Source organism: Erythrolamprus reginae, chromosome 9, assembly GCF_031021105.1.
Source record: "Erythrolamprus reginae isolate rEryReg1 chromosome 9, rEryReg1.hap1, whole genome shotgun sequence".
NCBI classification, from domain to species: Eukaryota; Metazoa; Chordata; class Lepidosauria; order Squamata; family Dipsadidae; genus Erythrolamprus; species Erythrolamprus reginae.
Genome location: NC_091958.1, coordinates 13,167,344 through 13,189,329, shown reverse-complemented (window position 1 = coordinate 13,189,329; position 21,986 = coordinate 13,167,344). Strand labels below are relative to the sequence as shown.

General features: G+C 41.2%; 2 protein-coding genes across 2 annotated transcripts in view; both read right to left on the bottom strand.

Moving 5' to 3' along the window:
- Positions 1 to 2,262: 2,262 nt before the first annotated feature.
- Positions 2,263 to 14,612, bottom strand: LOC139171858 (C-signal-like). The gene is made up of 6 exons (XM_070760316.1): positions 14,459 to 14,612; positions 12,224 to 12,278; positions 8,215 to 8,402; positions 6,360 to 6,518; positions 5,223 to 5,339; positions 2,263 to 2,489 (listed from the first exon to the last, which is right to left on the bottom strand). The coding sequence occupies exons 1-6, from the start codon at positions 14,603 to 14,605 to the stop codon at positions 2,370 to 2,372; spliced, it is 786 nt and encodes a 261-aa protein (XP_070616417.1). The 5' UTR covers positions 14,606 to 14,612; the 3' UTR covers positions 2,263 to 2,369.
- A 2,432-nt stretch (positions 14,613 to 17,044) lies between these two features.
- LOC139171859 (C-signal-like) overlaps positions 17,045 to 21,986 on the bottom strand; it is a 28,788-nt gene continuing 23,846 nt past the window's right edge. The window contains exon 6 of the mRNA XM_070760319.1: positions 17,045 to 17,065. Within this exon, the coding sequence (XP_070616420.1) occupies positions 17,060 to 17,065 (6 nt within the window). The 3' untranslated portion in view covers positions 17,045 to 17,059. The remainder of the gene's footprint in view (positions 17,066 to 21,986) is intronic.

The window sequence follows — 21,986 nt, the reverse complement described above, 5'->3', positions numbered from 1 at the left end:
AGTAGGGCTTATTTTTAGTGATTTGGGTTACTTATATGTGTTCACACAAACTTTAATGCATCTCCAGAAAGAATATTGGATACTATTTTTCTTACCAACAGTGTCTTATTAGCTGCTGCCATCTAATGGAACTAAAATGTACAGTATTGTTCACTTCTATGGCTTCAGGCATATTTACTATTTTAGGTCATACTGAATATTTTCACTCACGTCTTTACGCTTGTAGTACAGGCGATCTTGCCTTCTATTCTGGAGGGATATAGAAGTATATAGAGATATAGATGGGGTGGGCTGCTGCCCAGATGTGGGGGAACGCAGTGGGGTAGAGAAAATGGAGCTCCAACCCAGAGCACCCAATTTGCACCGAAAGATTAAAATGGCCACTCACAAAATAATAACTTATTCAAAGGCAACAATCTAAAGTGTTGAAAGATGTTGAAAGAAAATGCAGGGCGTCTTCTTTGGGCAGCCTCTGCGTTCTTCCCAAAAGCATTTAAAACCCCCAAAGCTTGCGATTCTGCTACAAACAAAAGTGTCTGGGAAAAGTATAAGGAGATAAGATCAGGAATTAATTCTATGTGATCTGGGTTTCTGCCTCCTCCTCCTTTCCAAATGGCTATAGTCTTCTCTAGAACAGAGGTCTTCATAGCTGGCTGGAGAATTTTGGGAGTTGAAATTCACAAGTCTCAAAGTTGCCAAGTTTGGGAAAATAGAAAATATGCTTGAAACATGTTTTGCCAGAAACCTTGATTTTGTTTGGTAGTCTGCAGGAAGGAGGGTTAAGACTGTTAGGTGGAATGGAGCGTTTTGGGATGTTCATTTAGGCTGTGAAAGTAGCAAGGAACACTTTAGATTGTTGCCTTTGAGTAAGTGATGATTTTGTGAGTGGCCATTTTAATCATGAAGGCACCTTGATGACAATGCTCAAAATGTGCTTTCAAAATTCTAAGTGAGATGTTTCTGTCATTTCACTGTTCTACAGCTGTTCACCTCTAGGATGTGGGTGAATTTGATGACCTGCTTGTTTTGAGTCTATTGATATGGTATTGTTTTGAGGTTCAAGTCTCACGGTTGTGATGCCACTCCCACCTGGTTACATGGCCGGCAAGCCACTCCTACCTGGTCACATGACCATAAAGCCACACCTACAAAAGAAGCCACGCCTACAGTGTGGTAGTAAAAATTTTGATAGCTCTTCACTGGATATAGAGGATGTAGGTAAGAAATGGCGGAAGGTATTTGTAGCTCGTGTGGTAGGTAGCCAAACCAAACAAGGATGGTACCAACTCACATGACTTCCGGCCAGGGTAACCCCACCACCAGATGACCCTAACACAGCATGACCAGCCGGCCATGTGACCTGCCAGGATGACCTCACCTTCGACACAGTTCTATAGAACTGGTAGTGGACCTCACCACCAGATGACCCTCACAAGGTGTGCATGGTGGCAATGCGGAGCTGTATGCATATTGCCCTGGTAGTGGCGATAAGTATAAGGTGACCAGATGCCACACTTTTGGCAGTCCAGTCCCGTTTTTGAGCAATTTGTCCTGCGTCATTTTTTAAAAGCCCCAATTTTTAAAAAACGGGATGTGTTTTCACCTTAGGAATGGGCCAAGTCGAGTCGGGCAGCTTCTCCTTCTCCTGATCGCAAAGTCGGCCAATCTGCAAAGCAAAGAAGTTTTATAGCTGAACACAGGAAAAGGCAACATGCTCCTCTGGGCCCTGCGACAAAGTTCTCCACTCCGCCGGGACGTAAGTTTTCCGCTCCACGCTCGGCGCGACTGACTGAAACAATGTCAGATTGCCGCTTTTATTCTTTCACTTTCCTGCTTAAATGCAACTATCACCAACTTAAATTTTCCCGGTCAACTTTTGACCCAATCACATTCAACATGTCTGGTTCAACTATTCACATTAACTCAATACATATTCAACACCACCAAACTCCAGCTCTGCGGCTTCCAAACCCCAGCCGCAGAGCCCTGTCTTATTTTCGGGGAAACTCAGTAATAACCAGGTACACAAGGTGGGACCATCTCTGTTACTCAGTGGAGGGCTACCAAAATTTTTACTACCACACTGTAGGCTTATGCATTTTCTTTCAACATCTTTCAATGCAAATTGGGGGCTCTGGGGTGGAGCTCCATTTTTGCTACCCCACTGTGTTCCGCCCATCCAGGCAGTAGCCCACCCCTGCTCTTATTCCTCCAGGTTTAAAGACCCCCATCAGGGCCCAAAACCAATTACCAGAGCCAAGGTTTTAAGGTTTTTAAGGAAAGTTACAAATCAAAACTTTTATTGTGGCCAGTCTTCAGGGCTCTTCAGGTTTTGTTCTTAAAAGGCAGGTTAGTTGAAACTTTCTGGATCACCAAGGAAGACGTTTTCCATCGCTGTTCACGAAGGTGCCATTTTCTTTTTCGGAGAGGTGGGACAGTGTTATAAGAATTTCTTCCACACCGTCCTCAACTGTAGTTGGGGCTTTCAACTGGAAAGAAAGGAAGGAAGGAAGGAAGGAGAGAGAGAGAGAGAAAGAAAGAAAGAAAGAAAGGGGAAGGAAGGAAGGAGAGAGAGAGAAAGAAAGAAAGAAAGAAAGGAAGGAGAAGGAAGGAAAGAAGGAAGGAAAGAAAGAAAGAAAGAAAGAAAAGGGAAGGAAGGAAGGAGAGAGAGAGAGAAAGAGAGAGAGAGAGAAAGAAAGAAAGGGGAAGGAAGGAAGGAGAGAGAGAGAAAGAAAGAAAGAAAGGGAAGGAAGGAAGGAAAGAAGGAAGGAAAGAAAGAAAGAAAGAAAGAAAAGGGAAGGAAGGAAGGAGAGAGAGAGAGAAAGAGAGAAAGAGAGAAAGAGAGAAAGAAAGAAAGAAAGGGGAAGGAAGGAAGGAGAGAGAGAGAAAGAAAGAAAGAAAGAAAGAAAGGGGAAGGAGGGAAAGAAACAAAGAAAGAAAGAAAAGGGAAGGAAGGAAGGAGAAAGAACAAAAGAGGGGGAAAAGAATAAAAAAAGAATAAACATGAATGAAATATGCCAACTTCATTTTACCTCCATTTCTCTCGTGATGTCGTAAATGTTTAATTTGTTGTGAAATAAATTTCTTTTTTGTTCTTTTTTCATTTTTATCTGATGCAGAGAATCTTAATGGACTATTCAACATCTTCCTTTTAAAAAAAACAATCCCAACCAAGTGCAACGAACAGAGGACAAAATGTATTGCCACAAAATGTATTCCTAGCTACTGAATCGCTATAACTTAACTTCCAAAAAGTTTTGAAAGGCCAGAAAATGAATTAATGTAATAGCGTGCTAATGTAGCAGCTCACAAACGGTAAATCCAGGGTCTCCAACATGACAACTTATGGACTGCAATTCCCAGAATTCCTCAGGCCAACTGAGGAGTTGAAGTCCGTAAGCCTAAAAAGTTGCCAAGAGGTACCTCAATCTAAGAACGCCTCTACTTACGACCTTTTCTAGATAAGAACCGGGTGTTCAAGATTTTTTTCCCTCTTCTCAAGAATCATTTTCCACTTACAAACCCGAGCCGCCGAAACTGTAACCGGAAAAGGCAGGGAGAAGTCTCCGTGGGGCCCCTCTAGGAATCTCCTGGGAGGAAACAGGGACAGAAAAGGTAGAGAGAAGCCTCTGTGGGGCCTCTCTAGGAATCTCCTGGGGGAAAACAGGGCTGGAAAAGGCAGGGAGAAGCCTCCATGGGGCCTCTCTAGGAATCTCCTGAGAGGAAACAGGTCCGGAAAAGGCAGGGAGAAGCCTCTGTGGGGCCTCTCTAGGAATCTCCTGGGAGCAAACAGGGCTGGACAAGGCAGGAAGAAGCCTCCGTGGGGCCTCTCTAGGAATGTCCTGATAGGAAACAGGTCCGGAAAAGGCAGGGAGAAGCCTCTGTGGGGCCTCTCTAGGAATCTCTTGAGAGGAAAGAGGGCCAGAAAAGGTGGGGAGAAGCCTCCGTGGGGCCTCTCTAGGAATCTCCTGGGAACAAACAAGGCCGGACAAGGCAGGGAGAAGCCTCCGTGGGGCCTCTCTAGGAATCTCCTGAGAGGAAACAGGTCCGGAAAAGGCAGGGAGAAGCCTCTGTGGGGCCTCTCTAGGAATCTCCTGGGAACAAACAAGGCCGGACAAGGCAGGGAGAAGCCTCCGTGGGGCCTCTCTAGGAATCTCCTGAGAGGAAACAGGTCCGGAAAAGGCAGGGAGAAGCCTCTGTGGGGCCTCTCTAGGAATCTCCTGGGAGCAAACAGGGCTGGACAAGGCAGGAAGAAGCCTCCGTGGGGCCTCTCTAGGAATGTCCTGATAGGAAACAGGTCCGGAAAAGGCAGGGAGAAGCCTCTGTGGGGCCTCTCTAGGAATCTCTTGAGAGGAAACAGGGCCAGAAAAGGTGGGGAGAAGCCTCCGTGGGGCCTCTCTAGGAATCTCCTGGGAACAAACAGGGCCGGACAAGGCAGGGAGAAGCCTCCGTGGGGCCTCTCTAGGAATGTCCTTGTTAAATCACCACTGGGTCAACGAGAGTTGAAGCCAAGCTGTAAATAGCTGGTCCGCAATAGCTCAAGAAAATGGCTCTTTTCCTGTCGTCTTCTGCATCGTGTAGGTTGCTTGCCTGGAGAAAAATTCTGAATTTGGACATGTAAGAAGTCCAAGATTATGAGTCAGAATTGAAGAAAGGCGGTGGTGGAGCCATGGCCGAGGTCATGGTTGCTTTTGCGGGAGTCCGACTTCCTCGTCGCCACTGTTAAATCACCACTCGGAGTCTGGTTGAACTAAATCTTCATTTATTGAAGTGCTGAGACAGATTAACGTTCGCTCTCGAAGTATCTATTCGAACTGGGGCAACGGCTACTCCGTTGCCCTATTTATACTGTTACAAAACCGCGGGCTTTTGCTAACTGTCAATATTTAACTTTCGTGGCTATTTTCCAATAGCCGCGTTTAAACCAATCAGCGATTTTCTCATATTAATTCAAACAAACACAACAGTCCTGATAGGAAACAGGGCTGGAAAAGGCAGGGAGAAGCCTCTGTGGGGCCTCTTTAGGAATCTCCTGGGAGGAAACAGGGCCTCCACCCTCCCTGTGGTTTCTACAATCATACGCATTATTTGCTTTTACATTGATCCCTTTTCTTACAAACATTTCTTCTTAAGTACCAGGTCACGGAACGAATTAAGTTCGTAAGTAGAGGTACCACTGTATGAATTTTATGGGAAGAGAGATTCTGCTACTAGCCACTTACTGTTTCGTTTCCACTTCCCATATCTGTCTGCAGCCATCCAGGGTGCAGTGCAACACACAGGATCTCATCTTGGCCATATTGCAGGGACTGGCATTTGCTGAGCATGTTTAAAGCAGCCTAGAAGAGGGGGCAGTGTAAAAACAGGAATATGAATGGCACATCCTGGTTCTGCAACTGAACCAGTTTAGCAAATGAAATTTTGTTTAGCAACTGAAGGGAAAGCAAGTAGAATGCTTGGCTACACAGCTAGAGGTATAACAAACAGGAAGAGGGAGATTGTGATCCCACTGTATAGAGCAGTGTTTCCCCAACCTTGGCAACTTGAAGATATCTGGACTTCAACTCCCAGAATTCCCCAGACAGCATTTGCTGGCTGGAGAATTCTGGGAGTTGAAGTCCAAGTATCTTCAAGTTGCCAAGGTTGGGAAACACTGGTATAGAGCACTGGTGAGACCACATTTGGAATACGGTGTTCAGTTCTGGAGATCTCTCCTACCAAAAGATACGGATAAAATTGAACAGGTCCAAAGACGTGTTACAAAAATGGTGGAAGGTCTTAAGCATAAAACTCATCAGGAAAGACTTAATGGACTCAATCTGTATAGTCTGAAGGACAGAAGGAAAAGGGGGAACATGATCGAAACATTTAAATGTGTTAAAGGGTTAAATAAGGTTCAGGAAGAAAGTGTTTTTAATAGGAAAGTGAACCCAAGAACAAGGGGGCACAATCTGAAGTTAGTTGGGGCAAAGATCAGAAGCAACTGGAGAAAATATTATTTTACTGAAAGAGTAGTAGACACTTGGAACAAACTTCCAGCAGACGTGGTTGGTAAATCCACAGGAACTGAATTTAAACATGCCTGGGCTAAACGTATATTCATCCTAAGATGAAATACAGGAAATAGTATAAGGGCAGACTAGATGGACCAGTAGGTCTTGTTCTGCCGTCAGTCTTCTATGTTTCTATATTTCTAAATGAAATTTTTAGCAACTGAATTTTTCAGTTCCGTTGGGATTGCAAATAAGTCGGACACTCCCTTTGTTGTCTGAGATTTTATATGAAAATCTATACAGGCAAAGATCTATCAATCTGACATTTATATTGCAATCTGGGCAGTGACCAAGTCTTCTCCAAACCTTGCTGCAACGGTAGTTGGGGATTTGCCCGATGTCCCATGCCAGAACGTTGGTGATGGAGCCACAGTCACTGGTTACGTTAACAATTGCCGCTTTGCTACAGCTCATTCCTTTCAGGAGGCTGTTCTTGGATGCCGTCCTCAGCAAAGGTAGGAAAACCTGAAAAAAAAAAGAGGTGTGTTTGTGAAAAACACGGCATGCTATGGACGGAAAAGTCACCCTGGGAATTTGCAACAGCAATGGTACTTTAGACTTATATACTACTTTACAGTACTTTACAGCCCTTTCTAAGCGGTTTACAGCGGTTTACGGAGTCGGCCTATTGTCCCCCAACAATCTGAATCCTCATTTTACCAACAACGGAAGGATGGAAGGATGAGTCAACCTTGAGCCTGCTGAGATTCGAACTGCCAAACTGCTGGCAACGGGCAGCCAGCAGAAGTAGCCTGCAGTACTGCACTCTCACCACTGCGCCACCGAGGCTGCATATGGTAGTCCAGGAATTATTCATCAAAGGTTGTCTTCTTCTACTTTTATAATCCTGGTGCAAACTTTTGCCCTTTCCTAATGGAGAAAGTTACATCTGATGAACATGTTTTTTTAAAAAATGTTATTATTATTTCATAATAGCCCCGAGTCTACGGAGAGGGGCGGCATACAAATTCAATAAATAAGTAAGTAAGTAAGTAAGTAAGTAAGTAAGTAAGTAAGTAAGTAAGTAAGTAAGTAAGTAAGTAAGAAAGAAAGAAAGAAAGTAAGTAAGTAAGTAAGTAAGTAAGTAAATAAATAAGTAAATAAGTAAATAAATAAGTAAATAAGTAAATAAAATAAATAAACAAACAAACAAAATAATAATAATAATAATAACAATAATAATAATAATAATAAAATGCAAAATAGTAGGAAAATCGTAGGAAAAAGAAGGGAGGGCAACCATAAGGGAAAGGCGTAGAAAAAGAGGGAAAGAGAAAGAAAAGGCAATGACTTCTGACTTTTTTTGGTGGAATGGAATGGAATGGAATAGAATAGAATAGAATTCTTTATTGGCCAACTGTGAACTTCAGAGGATAATTAGAACTGCAGAAAAAAACAATTGCTACTTGTCTGCCTTCCATTGAGGATTTGTATACTGCACAAGTCATGAAAATCTGTGAAAATATTTACAGGGATCTCACATCCTGGACATAAACTATTTCAATTCCTACCAAATGATGCTATAGAGCACTGCACACCAAGGCAACTAAACACAAGAACAGTTTTTTCCCCCTGAAAGCCCTCACTCTGCTAAATAAATAATTCCCTCACCATTGTCATATTATTCACTAAGGCTGCATTACTACTCTCATCATTCCTATCACCCATCTCCTCCCACTTGTAACGTGTTTTTTCTACCCTTACGATTTATATTAATATTGTTTCCTGATTGCTCATTTGTAGCCTATGACCACCATTAAGTGCTCATGATTCTTGACAAATGCATATTTTCTTTTATGTGCCCTGAGAGCATCTGCACCAAAGACAAATTCCTTGTGTGTCCAGTCACACTTGGCCAATAAAAAATTCTTCTCTATTCTATTCCGTTCTGTTCCGTTCTATTCTGTTATGTTCTATTCTGTTCCATTCTGTTCTATTCTATTCTACTCTATTCACCAGAAAATCAGCAGTAAATCTTGTGACATTCAGTGCATTCCATTAATATTAGGACATATGTTTTGGCATTCTTAATTCTGTATTGGAGAGATCCAACTGGGCATCATGTTTTGACAGACTGAGTTTCAGTGAACTCCCCAAGCAATGTAAGTGCTATTGCTCAGTGAGATCTAGTCCAAAGGAGAGATCTGAAGGATATTCCTACCTGGCCCATTACCATAGGACCAACAACATTGGTATTGTACACCTCTAACATGTTTTCTGGTGTCTCTGATTCCAGACTGGACGGCTTTACTATTCCAGCATTGTTGAACAACAGATTCAACCCAGCTCCGTGTAAACGTTCGGTAATTTTGGCTGCAGCAGCTTTGATGCTGGATGGATCGGAAGTGTCTGAAAGAGAAACAAGAAAGGTTTTATTTTATTTATTTATTTATTTATTTATTTATTTATTTATTTATTTATTTATTTAATTTTATTTATTTATTTTGTCCAATACATAATACACATTGAAGAGAAAGATATGTAATAATATAAGTAAAGAAAAGAATAGAAGAAAAGATATAAAAGTATAGGTGAACATATTAGAAAGGAAGAAAAGATAAAAGAGATAAGGAGAGACAATTGGACAGGGGACGGAAGGCACACTGGTGCACTTATGCACGCCCCTTACTGACCTCTAAGGAATCTGGAGAGGGCAATCGTGGATAGTCTAAGGGAAAAATGTTGGGGGTTAGGGGTTGACACTACTGAGTCAGGTAATGAGTTCCACGCTTCGACAACTCGGTTGCTGAAGTCATATTTTTTACAGTCAAGTTTGGAGCGGTTAATATCAAGCTTGAATCTGCGGCGTGCTCTTGTGTTGTTGCGGTTGAAGCTGAAGTAGTCATTGACAGGTAGAACATTGCAGCATACTTTGTAAGTGATGTACCATGCCAGGCAAACACTCTACCCAATAAGAGCTGTACTGATGACCCGCACGACTCCTGCGCATGCTTCCTATGCACAAAACCTTTCGATGAGGATGAGAGTACCATGAAGTCCTCCCTGTGCAACATGTATGCTCACCCCAAGTGCTTGGGGTTAACCAAAAGCGTAGCCCAGTTCCAGCAATCAGCTTCACTTAAAACCTCCCAGTGTGTGTTTCCACTTTTCTGCCCATTATGGAGACCCAGACTCAGGGGTGGGCTACTTCCTGGAAAAATGGGAATGCATTGGGGGAGCAAAAATGGAGCTCCACCCCAGAGCACCCAATTTGCACTGAAAGATGTTGAAAGAAAATGCAAGGCGTCCTGCATAAGCCTCGCCCAGTAAAAGTTTTGGGAGCCTTTCACTGCTTATAACCCAGCATGAAGACCAAAGATACATTCAAAAACTAGCCGTTACAATACACAAACATTATTTTTATTGATGCACATATCTGTATATACAGTGTTCCCTCGATTTTCGCAGGGGATGCGTTCCGAGGCCCCCCGCGAAAGTCGAATTTCCGCGAAGTAGAGATGCGGAAGTAAATACACTATTTTTGGCTATGAACAGTATCCCAAGCCTTCCCTTAACATTTTAAACCTCTAAATTACAATTTCTCATTCCCTTAGCAACCATTTAGATTATTACTCACCATGTTTATTTATTAAAGTTTATTTTAAAAAATGTTTTTTAAAGGCTGACAAAAGTTTAGCAAAGACATATGACGTCATTGGGCGGGAAAAACCGTGGTATAAGGGGGGAAACCGCGAAGTATTTTTTAATTAATATTTTTTTAAAAACCGTGGTATAGATGTTCCGCGAAGTTCGAACCCGCGAAAATCGAGGGAACACTGTATATACATATATATATATATGTATGTCACATGTTGTTGCTGGTTTTTTTTGCTGAATTTGAAAATTAAGGGAGACTAGAATAGATCTATTTCAGCCTTATTTTGGCCTCATCAGCTAGCCATACCCACTGGGACTTGACCTTTGCCTTGTAAGGCAGAGAATTATCCTCTAGGCTACAGTATCCAATCCCTTCAGCTCTGTACCAGGGAAGGGTTACATATTTTTGTGTCGAATCACCCTGGTGTATTGAAGGAACATCACAGCTCCTTATTTGCCTCTCGGCCCAACCCAGGGCCGTTTCCAAGGCAGTTAATTTTATTGATAGCCAACAATTCTATCTATTTCCACCTTATTTTGGCCTCATCAGCTAGCCGTACCCACTATATACAGATATGTGCATCAATAACAATCATATTTTTGTATTGTAACGGCTAGTTTTTGAATATACAGTATATGTGTTTTTTCTATTGGATCACCCTGGTATATTGAAGGAACGTCACACCTCCTTTTTGCCTCTAGGCCCAACCCAGGGCCATTTCAAGGCAGTTACTTTAGTTAATCCTAGTCTCCCTTAATTTTAAATATTCAGCAAAAATATGTAATACATATATTTTTATATATGACGGTCTTGGCATATATATATATATACATACACTTAAGAACTTAATTCGTTCCGTAACCAGGTTCTTAAGTAGAAAAGTTCTTAAGTAGAAGCATTTTTTCCCATAGGAATCAATGTAAAAGCAAATAATGTGTGCAAACACATTAGGAAAGAAATAAAAGATTGGAATTTGGGTGAAAGGAGGAGGAGGAAGAAGAGGAGGAGAACAGTCGCTGCCGAAGGAAGAAGGTGAGGTGAGGGGAATAAAAAAAATCCAAAACTTTAAGGCTTAAAAAAAAAAAAGGGAGGGACTCTGAGGCAGCGCCCAGAGAAAGGACAACCCTCTGTTCACGGCCAAAGCCTCCTTAAGCGCCACCGAAAGGCTCCTCTGGCAGCCCAGGAAGGGCCGAGATGGCCAGGATTAAAGGTGGAATGGCAGGAAACTGGCTGGGCCTTCGTGGCACTCCCAAATATCCTGGGAAATTTTTCTGGACTTGGGTTCTTAATTTTTTTTTTAATGTTATTATGCAACTGTTAACTGGCCACGTACAATTTTATCTGGCTTAAAATCCGACAATAGCAGAGAACAAATACATGGCTTTGTTTTTACAGCCTTTTGTAAATTTCCAACAAGCAAAGCCAATGGAGAGAGCCAGATTCATTTCACAACAGTTTGACTAATATCTGTGGCAAGGAAGGTTGCAAAAATGGGACAAACTAACTTAATAAATGTTTCACTTAGTGAGAGAATGTTTGGGCACAAAGGTGGTCATAAGTCAAGGACTACCTCTACTTCTGTCTCAAAAAAAAATCCTATTATTATTATTATTATTATTATTATTATTATTATTATTATTATTATTTATTAGATTTGTATGCTGCCCTTCTCCAAAAACTCGGGGCAGCTCACAGAATAAATATAGAAACAAAGCGTCTAAAACAAATCTAATACTGCACATTAAAAATCTACAGCGGCTCACCCCATACAAGTCAGCTCAGGACAGGGGGGGCAACCAGAGATCATCGAGACCTTGCTGAGCCACCAGTGCAATGATGGGCTGCTGCCCCCAAGTGGGGTTTGGACAAGTGGGAGTAGTAAGTTTATGCACTATTTATTGAATATTTAATTGTTTTTTTATTGTCTTTCCTTCTCTAGTACCTTAGTATGATCCTTAAATACTTTTAAAATAGGAAATAATTAAATAGTAGGTTTTGACCTATAAATGCTTTAAGCATTTTAATCATTATCTAGGACTGAACTTTGATACCAATTCAAGAAACTTGAGCTACTTGCCTAATCTGTTATCGCACTGAACCTTGTGGGTTCAGTACAAAATCTTAAAATGTGACTGTGCTCCTCAACAAATAATGCTGCCTGTCATTGGTCCTTTTGGTGGCTATTCAAATAATGTGACTTCATCAACTGAAAAAGAGTCCAAGCACACCTAGTCGATGTATGTACCGTTAAAATAACCTTAAAGGTATAAATGTATGTATATATGTTTTGTATCTTGGTCGGTAAGCCACTCCCTCCCAGTCACATGACCTTTAACCCCCCCCCCGTTCATATGATTGTCAAGCCACTCCCACCTGGTCACATGGCCAGCAAGCCACTCCTACCTAGTCACGTGACCAGCAAGCCACACTCACCCAGTAAACCACCCACCCTGCAGTCGTACATTTTTTTGTAGCCATTCACTGCACCAGGAAAAGACAATCAATGCTGAGAGTTAGGAGCCAGAATTAACGGAAGGGCTGTAGGTTGCAAGTGCAAAAGCCAATAACTTACCAAGCTGTATGATTTCTATACGGTGCTGGTGTTGGGCAGCTAGATTCTTCAAGCTCTGAAAGATAGAAATGCGAGACGCTTTATAAAATAATATTTATTTATTTTATTTATTATATTTATTTTATTTATTTTATTTATTTTATTTATTTTATTTATTTTATTTATTTTATTTATTTTATTTATTTTATTTATTTTATTTATTTTATTTATTTTATTTATTTTATTTATTTTATTTATTTTATTTATTTTATTTATTTATTTTGTCCAATACACAATGAGGGGTTTAGTGGGTATATATCTATATACACATAATAAAATGCATGATGAAGGTTATAGAGGAGATACTCATAGTAAAATATATCTAAGAAATAATAGAAAAGAAGATATAGCAATAGAACCTATCAATGAAAGAATAGAAGAAGAGATATAGGAATAGAAGAAAGGTATAGGAGATATAGGAGAGCAATAGGACAGGGGACGGAAGGCACTCTAGTGCACTTGTATAATAATATACTGCTCATAAAAATGAAGGGAACACTTAAACAACACAATGTAACTCCAAGTAAATCAAACTTCTGTGAAATCAAGCTGTCCACTTAGGAAGCAACACTGATTGACAATCCATTTCACATACTGTTGTGCACATTCAACTTTGTACAGAACAAAGTATTCAATGAGAATATTTCATTCATTCAGATCTAGGATGTGTTCTTTGAGTGTTCCCTTTATTTTTTTGAGCAATGTATATTAAGCATTAGGATATTAGTATCAAGATTGTAAGGACAAATAAATATATTACTATATTATATCAATGCTTAGAAATATATATATATATATATATATATTAAGCAGTGGTGTTATAATTAAGATCCTTAGAGCACTGTTTCCCAACCTTAGCAACTTGAAGATATTTGGACTTCAACTCCCAGAATTCCTCAGCCAGCGAATGCTGGCTGGGGAATTCTAGGAGTTGAAGTCCAGATATCCTCAAGTTGCCATGGCTGGAAAACACTGTAATAGGCGTATAGACATAGAAGTCTAATTAATTAATAAATAATGACAGTAGAAATAGTTAAAAATGGTAAACAAGTGTAAAATTCTAGTCGATATATGTACTGTAAAATAACCTTAAATGTATAAATGTAGGTTTTGTCTTTGTTTTTAGTTTGTATTGTATAATGTCTTACTTGTTTTTTTCTTTTATGTATTTTTTAAAGTTTATAAATGAATAAAAATATTTTTTTTAAAAACAGAAAATGAAAGAAACACAAGATGCTTCGGAAGCCGTTCTGAGGTTGGTAAAGAAACATAGAAACATAGAAGATTGACGGCAGAAAAAAGACCTCCTGGTCCATCTAGTCTGCCCTTATACTATTTCCTGTATTTTATCTTAGGGTGGATCTATGTTTATCCCAGGCATGTTTAAATTCAGTGACTGTGGATTTACCAACCACGTCTGCTGGAAGTTTGTTCCAAGCCTCTACTACTCTTGCAGTCAAACAATATTTTCTCACGTTGCTTCTGATCTTTCCCCCAACTGACCTCAGATTGTGCCCCCTTGTTCCTGTGTTCACTTTCCTATGAAAAAACACTGCCCTCCTGAACCTTATTTAACCCTTTAACATATTTAAATGTTTCGATCATATCCCCCCTTTCCCTTCTGTCCTCCAGACTATACAGATTGAGTTCATTAAGTCTTTCCTGATACGTTTTATGCTTAAGAACTTCCACCATTCTTGTAGCCCATCTTTGGACCCCTTCAATTTTATCCATATCTTTTTATAGGTGAGGTCTCCAGAACTGAACACAGTATTCCAAATGTGGTCTCACCAGCGCTCTGTACAGCGGGATCACCATCTGCCTCTTCCTGCTTGTTATACCTCTAGCGATGCAGCCAAACATTCTACTCGCTTTCCCTACCACCTGACTGCACTGTTCACCCATTTTGAGACTGTCAGAAATCACTACTCTTCTGAAGTTTTTGCTAACACAGAACTGCCAATACAATACTCAGATTGAGTCTCACCGGTGCTGTATACAGCGGGGTCACCATCTCCCTCTTCCTGCTTGTTGTACCTCTACCTCTAAGAATGTGAAGGTGAACACAAAGCAGAAAGCCATTAAATTATTTGCATGCTTGCTAAGAGATTTCCATCTCATTCCCTTTCCCAAGCACCCTTTGCTTGCCATTAGAGCAACGTTATTAAATCCCAGTGGATTCCTTGCAGGGCTCACCTTTGCACGAGGTCCCTCTGGGTCGCGGCAGGTGGCAAAGATCCGTTCTGGTGAGTCTTTTTTCCCCACCAGCTGCTTGACCAGCTCTAGGCCGATGCCCCGATTAGATCCCGTCACCAGGACACTGCGTGGATTTAGCGCTTCCATCTCCTTCGGTCGCCAGAGTCGGACTGGAAATGTTATGCAACTTTGCAGTTCAATAAATCAGGGGGGGTGGGGGTGGGTTGTCCCTCTTTCATCTGCCTTGGCTGCCAGAAACTGTTTTCTGTGCTTTGCACTCCTGCTGCCTACAATGGGTCGACGTTCAGCGCCACTGTAGGTAAAATGCCCACACCCTAATATGCAAAGGAAGATAAATGGTTTTTCAAACAGCTGGTTGCTTAGTGAGGGAGGAGATTGGAGAGAAGGTTTTGCATATGTGTCTGTATGTGGACGTGTCTGTGTCTGTGCTTGTGTGTGTGTTTGAGTACTTGGGTGTGTGGGTGTATTTGTGTTTATGGCAAGGAAGAAAAGAAGGAAGAAAGAGAGAGTAAAAGACAAAGAGAAAAAGGGAGGGAGGGAGTAGAGAAAGAGAAATGGAGGGAGTGAGGAAAAGATATAGAGAATGAATGAATGAAGGAAGGAAGGAAGGAAGGAAGGAATGAGAGAAATGGAGGGGGAGGAAAAGATATAGAGAATGAATGAATGAATGAAGGAAGGAAGGAAGGAGAGAAATGGAGGGGGAGGAAAAGATATAGAGAAAGAATGAAGGAAGGAAGGAAGGAAGGAAGGAAGGAGAGAAAGAAATTGAGTGAGTGAGGAAAAGTTATAGAAAAAGAAAGAAGGAAGGAAGGAGAGAAATGGAGGGGGAGGAAAAGATATAGAGAATGAATGAAGGAAGGAAGGAAGGAGAGAAAGAAATGGAGTGAGTGAGGAAAAGTTATAGAGAAAGAAAGAAGGAAGGAAGGAGAGAAATGGAGGGGGAGGAAAAGATATAGAGAAAGAATGAATGAATGAAGGAAGGAAGAAAGGAAGGAAGGAAGGAGAGAAAGAAATGGAGTGAGTGACGAAAAGTTATAGAAAAAGAAGGAAGCGGAAGGAAGGAAGGAAGGAAGGAAGGAAGGAGAGAAATGGAGGGCGGGAGGAAAAGATATAGAGAAAGAATGAAAGGGAAAGGAAAGAAGGAAGCGGAAGGAAGGAAGGAGAGAAATGGAGGGGGGAGGAAAAGTTATAGAGAAAGAAGGAAGGAAGGAAGGAGAGAAATGGAGGGAGGGAGGAAAAGATATAGAGAAAGAATGAAAGGGAAAGGAAAGAAGGAAGCGGAAGGAAGGAAGGAAGGAAGGAAGGAAGGGCCATGCATAAGCACAGCATTGTGCCTACCATCCCTGTCTTACTGTCCTACTGTCCGGATTTACCTGAACCTACTTTGCTTATATGTTTCTACCAATACCTGCTATTTTGTACATGTTTTTGACAAAATATACAAATGAACAAATAAAATAAATAAATAAAAAGGAAAGAAGGAAGAAAGGAAAACAGGAAGAATGAAAGACAGGGAGAAAGGAAGAAAAGAATAGGGGAGGGAGGAGAAAAGGAAGGAAGGAAGGGGGAAGTAAGGAAGGAAAAGAAACAGAATGAAAGAAAGAGAAAAAAAGAGTGGGTATATAAGGAAGGAAAGAAGGAAGGAAAAGAAAGGAGAAGGAAGGAAGGAATGAAGGAACGAAGGAAAAGAAAGGAGAAGGAACAAAGGAACGAAGGAAAAGAAAGGAGCAGGAAGGAAAAGAAAGGAGAAGGAAGGAAGGAAAAGAAAGGAGAAGGAAGGAAGGAAAAGAAAGGAGAAGAAAGGAAAGAAGGAAAAGAAAGGAGAAGGAAGGAAGGAAGGAAAAGAAAGGAGAAGGAAGGAAGGAAGGAAGGAAAAGAAAGGAGAAGGAAGGATGGAAAAGAAAGGAGAAGGAAGGAAGGAAGGAAAAGAAAGGAGAAGGAAGGATGGAAAAGAAAGGAGAAGGAAGGAAGGAAGGAAAAGAAAGGAGAAGGAAGGAAGGAAAAGAAAGGAGAAGGAAGGAAAGAAGGAAGGGAAAAGAAAGGAGAAGGAAGGAAGGAAAAGAAAGGAGAAGCAAGGAAGGAAGGAAAAGAAAGGAGAAGGAAGGAAGGAAAAGAAAGGAGAAGAAAGGAAAGAAGGATGGAAAAGAAAGGAGAAGGAAGGAAGGAAGGAAAAGAAAGGAGAAGGAAGGAAGGAAAAGAAAGGAGAAGGAAGGAAAGAAGGAAGGGAAAAGAAAGGAGAAGGAAGGAAGGAAAAGAAAGGAGAAGGAAGGAAGGAAAAGAAAGGAGAAGGAATGAAAAGAAAGGAGAAGGAAGGAAAAGAAAGGAGAAGGAAGGAAGGAAGGAAGGAAAAGAAAGGGAGAGAAAGAAAGGAAGGGTTGACCTTCAAATGAAGCTTGGAATAATTGGCCATTCTTTTCAAAGACCTAATGTTCTTCTGAGGGTGATAGAGGACACTCCTGACTGGATCATGGATGGATTTTGTGGGTCACACGCCCTTCAAACAAACCCCAGGCAGTTGCTGTAAGGTACACGCAGAGTGGTGGGAATCACGGCTGATCCCCCTGCTCTTCCTTCTCCTCTTCAGCTCTAAGCAAAGAACAAAGCACACACGGGACCCAATTAAACCCTCCCCTCCTGTTTCAACATTCAGCCATTCTGGAAGAAACACACGTTCATGAAAGAGCACAAGTTATTCTCTGCCTGGACAGCTTACAATATCCTGTAGTAACACTGGCTTCTGACACAGAGCAGGGCAGTGTGTGTGTGTGTGTGTGTGTGTGTGTGTGTTTTACAGCTTTAAATCTTCCGTTTTAGAAACATAGAAACATAGAAGACTGACGGCAGAAAAAGATCCATCTAGTCTGCCCTTATACCATTTTTTTTTATTTTATCTTAGGATGGATCTATGTTTATCCCAGGCATGTGTAAATTCAGTTACTGTGGATTGACCAACCACGTCTGCTGGAAGTTTGTTCCAAGCATCTACTACTTTTTCAGTAAAATAATATTTTCTCACGTTGCTTCTGACCTTTCCCCCAACTAACTTCAGATTGTGTCCCCTTGTTCTTGTGTTCACTTTCCTATTAAAAAACACTTCCCTCCTGGACCTTATTTAACCTTTTAACACATTTAAATGTTTCGATCCTGTCCTCCCTTTTCCTTCTGTCCTCCAGACTATACAGATTGAGTTCACGAAGTCTTTCCTGATACGTTTTATGCTTAGGACCTTCCACCATTCTTGTAACCCGTCTTTGGACCCGTTCAATTTTGTCAATATCTTTTTGTAGTTGAGGTCTCCAGAACTGGACACAGTATTCCAAATGTGATCTCACCAGTACTCTATACAGCAGAATCACAATCTCCCTCTTCCTGCTTGTTATACCTCTAGCGATGCAGCCAAGCATCCTACTTGCTTTCCCTACCGCCTGACTGCACTGTTCACCCATTTTGAGACTGTCAGAAATCACTACCCCTCAATCCTTCTCTTCTGAAGTTTTTGCTAACACAGAACTGCCAATACAATACTCAGATTGAGGATTCCTTTTCCCCAAGTGCATGATTTTACATTTGGAAACATTAAACTGCAGTTTCCATTGCTTTGACCATTTATCTAGTAAAGCTAAATCATTTACCATATTACAGACACCTCCAGGAATATCACAGTATTCCAAATGTGGTCTCACCAGCGCTCTATATAGCGGGATCACAATCTCCCTCTTCCTGCTTGTTATACCTCTAGCGATGCAGCCAAGCATCCTACTTGCTTTTCCTACCGCCTGACCGCACTGCTCACCCTGTTTTCTGCACCCTGTTTTCCGCACCTATGTTTTGCACCACCTCAGGATACGTTCCTGTGGTAATGGATCTCGTCCTCTGAGACGGGGTGGGCTTCAAAAATTTTAACAAGGGGTACCCTGCCCCGTTGCTGGGTGGGTGTGGCCATGGTGGGCGCGACCTAGTCAGCCTTCTGTACCCCATGGAGGGGATCGTTTTTGCCCTCACTGGACTCGGGAGGCTTTGTTTGAGCCTCCGGGAGGATAAAAACGGCCTCCCGAGGGTCAGGAGGCCCCCTGGAGGCTCAAAACAAACCCATTTCTGGAACTTCCGGTAGGCCCTTTTTTCGCCCCATGAAGCCTCTTCATACCCCCTGCACTTACCTGCCTCCAAAATGGGCTGCATAGGGACTGATGGGAGGGGCGGGGTTGGGTGGACAGGGACCATTGATGGGCTCCTACAGGCAGTGTTCCCTCTAATTTTTTTCGGGGGTGGGCGGAAAAGTATAGTGTCTGAGCGGCAGTCCCTTTGGGACTGGGCAGCACAGAAATACTAAATAAATAAATAAATAAACAAACAAACAAACAAACAAACAAACAAATAAACAAACAAACAAATAAATAAAAAACCCACCCTGTTTTGCCTCTGAGAATTTCAAAGTAAAATACTGTACTGTGTGTCTATAACAGTGAGCTCATAATAGGGCAACTCTATCAATATCAAAATGCCACTTAAATAGTTGAGCTAGTTTCAAACTAGATTTTGATTTTCTTTCTCTCTTCCTTACTCCCATTCTTTTTCTTTCTCTTTTCTTTCCTCTCTTTTTTCTATCTGTTTCCCTCTCTTCCTCTCTCTCTCCTTCCCTCTCACTCTTTCCCTCTCGGCTTCTGGGCAGGTTTGGAAAACTCTGAGTTGATGATGATTTTTAAGTGAGCGATTGCTCACTGCTCAGCTTAGAGGGAACTATGCCTACAGGTATGGTCAGGTATGCAGAACAGGTAGAATTTTTTTTCTTTTTTTTCTTTTTTTCCTTTCTGGGCTCTGGGTATGTTTTTCCTATCAAGCAAATAGCAGATCTCAATGGCTTTCTGGAAGGCCAGTAGGGCAGAGATAGTGCGAATCTCCGGGGACAGTTGGTTCTAAAGGATCAGAGCTGCCACAGAGAAGGCCCTGCCAACCAAGATAAGATCATCGGTGGATGTCTATAACGTCGGCAAGAAAGCAAGCAAGCTCTAGACTGGCTCTCCCACAAAAATTGAAAAACAAAGAAACCCCCTCAGAGGAAAAATATTTAATAATAATAAAGAGATGAAGAATTGTATTTAGGAGGCGAAATCATGTGATGGAAATGTAACACCGATCTATTAACCAGAGCATACAAAACATTTGTCAGACCAATTCTTGAATACAGCTCACCTGTATGGAATCCACACTGCATAACAGACATTTATACTATTGAAGGAGTCCAGAAATACTTCACAAGAAGAGTCCTCCACTCCTCCCCACGCAACAAATTACCTTGCTCCTCCGGACTTCAATTACTATGTTTAGAAAATTTACAGCTCCGCCGCCTCCAAACTGATTTAACTGTTGTTCATAAAATCATACATCACAATGTACTCCCTGTTAGCGACTACTTCACCTTTAACAACAACACAAGAGCACAGAATAGATACAAACTAAATGTAAATCGCTCCCAACTAGATTGCAGAAAATACGATTTCAGCAATAGAGTGGTCAATGCCTGGAATTCACTACCAGACTCTGTTGTTACTTCCCCAGATCCCAAAATCTTCAACCTTACATTATCTACAATAGATCTCTCCCCTTTGTGCCTACCGGTCCTTTCTAATGTCTTTTTATCTTTTCTATCTCTATTTTAGAATTACATTATGTTAAACATAATATAATACAATACTACATTTGTATGACAAACAAACAACAAATAAGTAAATAAAGAAATAAAGAAATGAAGAAATAAAGAAATAATAAATAAAGAAATAATAAAGAAATAAAGGAATAAAGGAATAAAGGAATAAAGGAATAAAGGAATAAAAGAATAAAGGAATAAAGGAATAAAGGAATAAAGGAATAAAGGAATAAAGGAATAAAGGAATAAAGAAAGAAAGAAAGAAAGAAAGGAATAAAGGAATAAAGAAAGAAAGAAAGAAAGAAAGGAATAAAGGAATAAAGAAAGAAAGAAAGAAAGAAAAAGAAAGAAAGAAAGAAAGAAATAATAAAGAAATAATAAAGAAATAATAAAGAAATAATAAAGAAATAATAAAGAAATAAAGAAACAAACAAATAAAGAAATAGAGAAACAAACAAACAAACAAACAAATAAACAAATGTTACATCATGTCCAATATTTTTCTGTTTTTAATTGTATTACGAATAAAAAAACTATTTAAAAGGAAAAAAGAAGCAAAAAGAAGCAGGCTCATAGGCCACCAAGGACCTCTCTCTCATAATTCTGTTTTCAAGAGCAGAACTTCTCATTTCTGCACTGGCTTGTGTGAAACGGCTGCTGCCAAGCTCTATATTTTATCTTGGCGTCACTGAAATTGATCTGATTTGCTTGGCATATTGCAGACCTAGGGTGGGGCCGATCCATTTTACCCTGCCAGGAACTCTGGCCTCGTCCCGCCTTGCGATGTCGGTGCTGCAGCCAGCCACGAAACCTTTCCCTCCATCTCATCAAATCTGTGTCATTTTCCAGAGCTCGCTGCACAATAAGAGGTTATTTCACCTAATGCAACTGTCATAGCAACATTGTAATTATGATCTGGGCTCACGGAAAAGAAAAGTCCCTCTTTACAAAGTTCACCATATGCCAGTGCTTCTCAATTATTTTCTGTTACGCCCACCCCTAGGAAGAAGTAAACATATTGCACCCCCCCCCCCAACTCAGCCTTGAAAGACGGTGTTTAAGGGGTGATTTTATCGAAGTGTATAAAATCATGTATGGGATAGAAAAGGTGGATAGAGAAAAATTCTTTTCTCTACCACACAATACTAGGACGAGGGGGGACTCCCTAAAGCTCATAAGTAAGAAAGTGAGGACAAATCAAGGGAAATATTTCTTCGCCCAGAGGGTCCTTGGTTTGTGGAATTCACTTCCAGAAGAGGTCGTGACAGCTGTCAACCTGGATAGCCTTAAGGCAGGATTGGACAGATTCATGGATGCCAAGTTTATCGATGGTTATTGAAACGGATGTCCAAGTGCCCCTCTATGTTGGTTGAGGCAGGCAGGGTTCCCTTGAGTACCATTTGTTGGGGGTCAAGGGAAACAGAGGGTCTTGCCTTCTCTTTCTGCTCAAGATCCCCATGGACAATTGGTGGGCCACTGCGTGACACAGAATGCTGGGCTCGATGGGCTTTGGCCGGATTCATCATGGCTCTTTTTATGTTCTTATGTTCTAACTCTCCGATCTGGGCCCCAATGGAATTTTAGTGTTCATATTTATTATTTTACTTATTATAAGCTGCAAGCTGGGGAAGGCTGCTCTACCCATTTACCTGGGAGTAAGTCACATTGAATTCAGTGGATCCTTTTTTCAGTTAAGCAGGCATAGGCTACCGTGGTTAGGGCCCTCTTGTGATGTGAGGCCTGGCCAGCTTAATCAAGCCCATGTTTTGGACTTGCCAGCCTGGCCCATAAGCACCGCCTCTGCCGGGCACTCACGGTGAATGGTGTGGAAGGGAGCCTTTAGGATGTCATTTGAAACTTTGG

Excerpts from the sequence above, each read along its gene's own strand:
- LOC139171858 (XM_070760316.1), bottom strand. The coding sequence starts at position 14,605 with ATGGAAGCGCTAAATCCACGCAGTGTCCTGGTGACGGGATCTAATCGG. Across the intron at positions 6,519-8,214 it reads GTCCTATGGTAATGGGCCAG|GTTTTCCTACCTTTGCTGAG; the intron begins GTAGGAATATCC and ends TTTTTTTTTCAG. Across the intron at positions 2,490-5,222 it reads TGGGAAGTGGAAACGAAACA|TTGAAAGCCCCAACTACAGT; the intron begins GTAAGTGGCTAG and ends CTTTCTTTCCAG.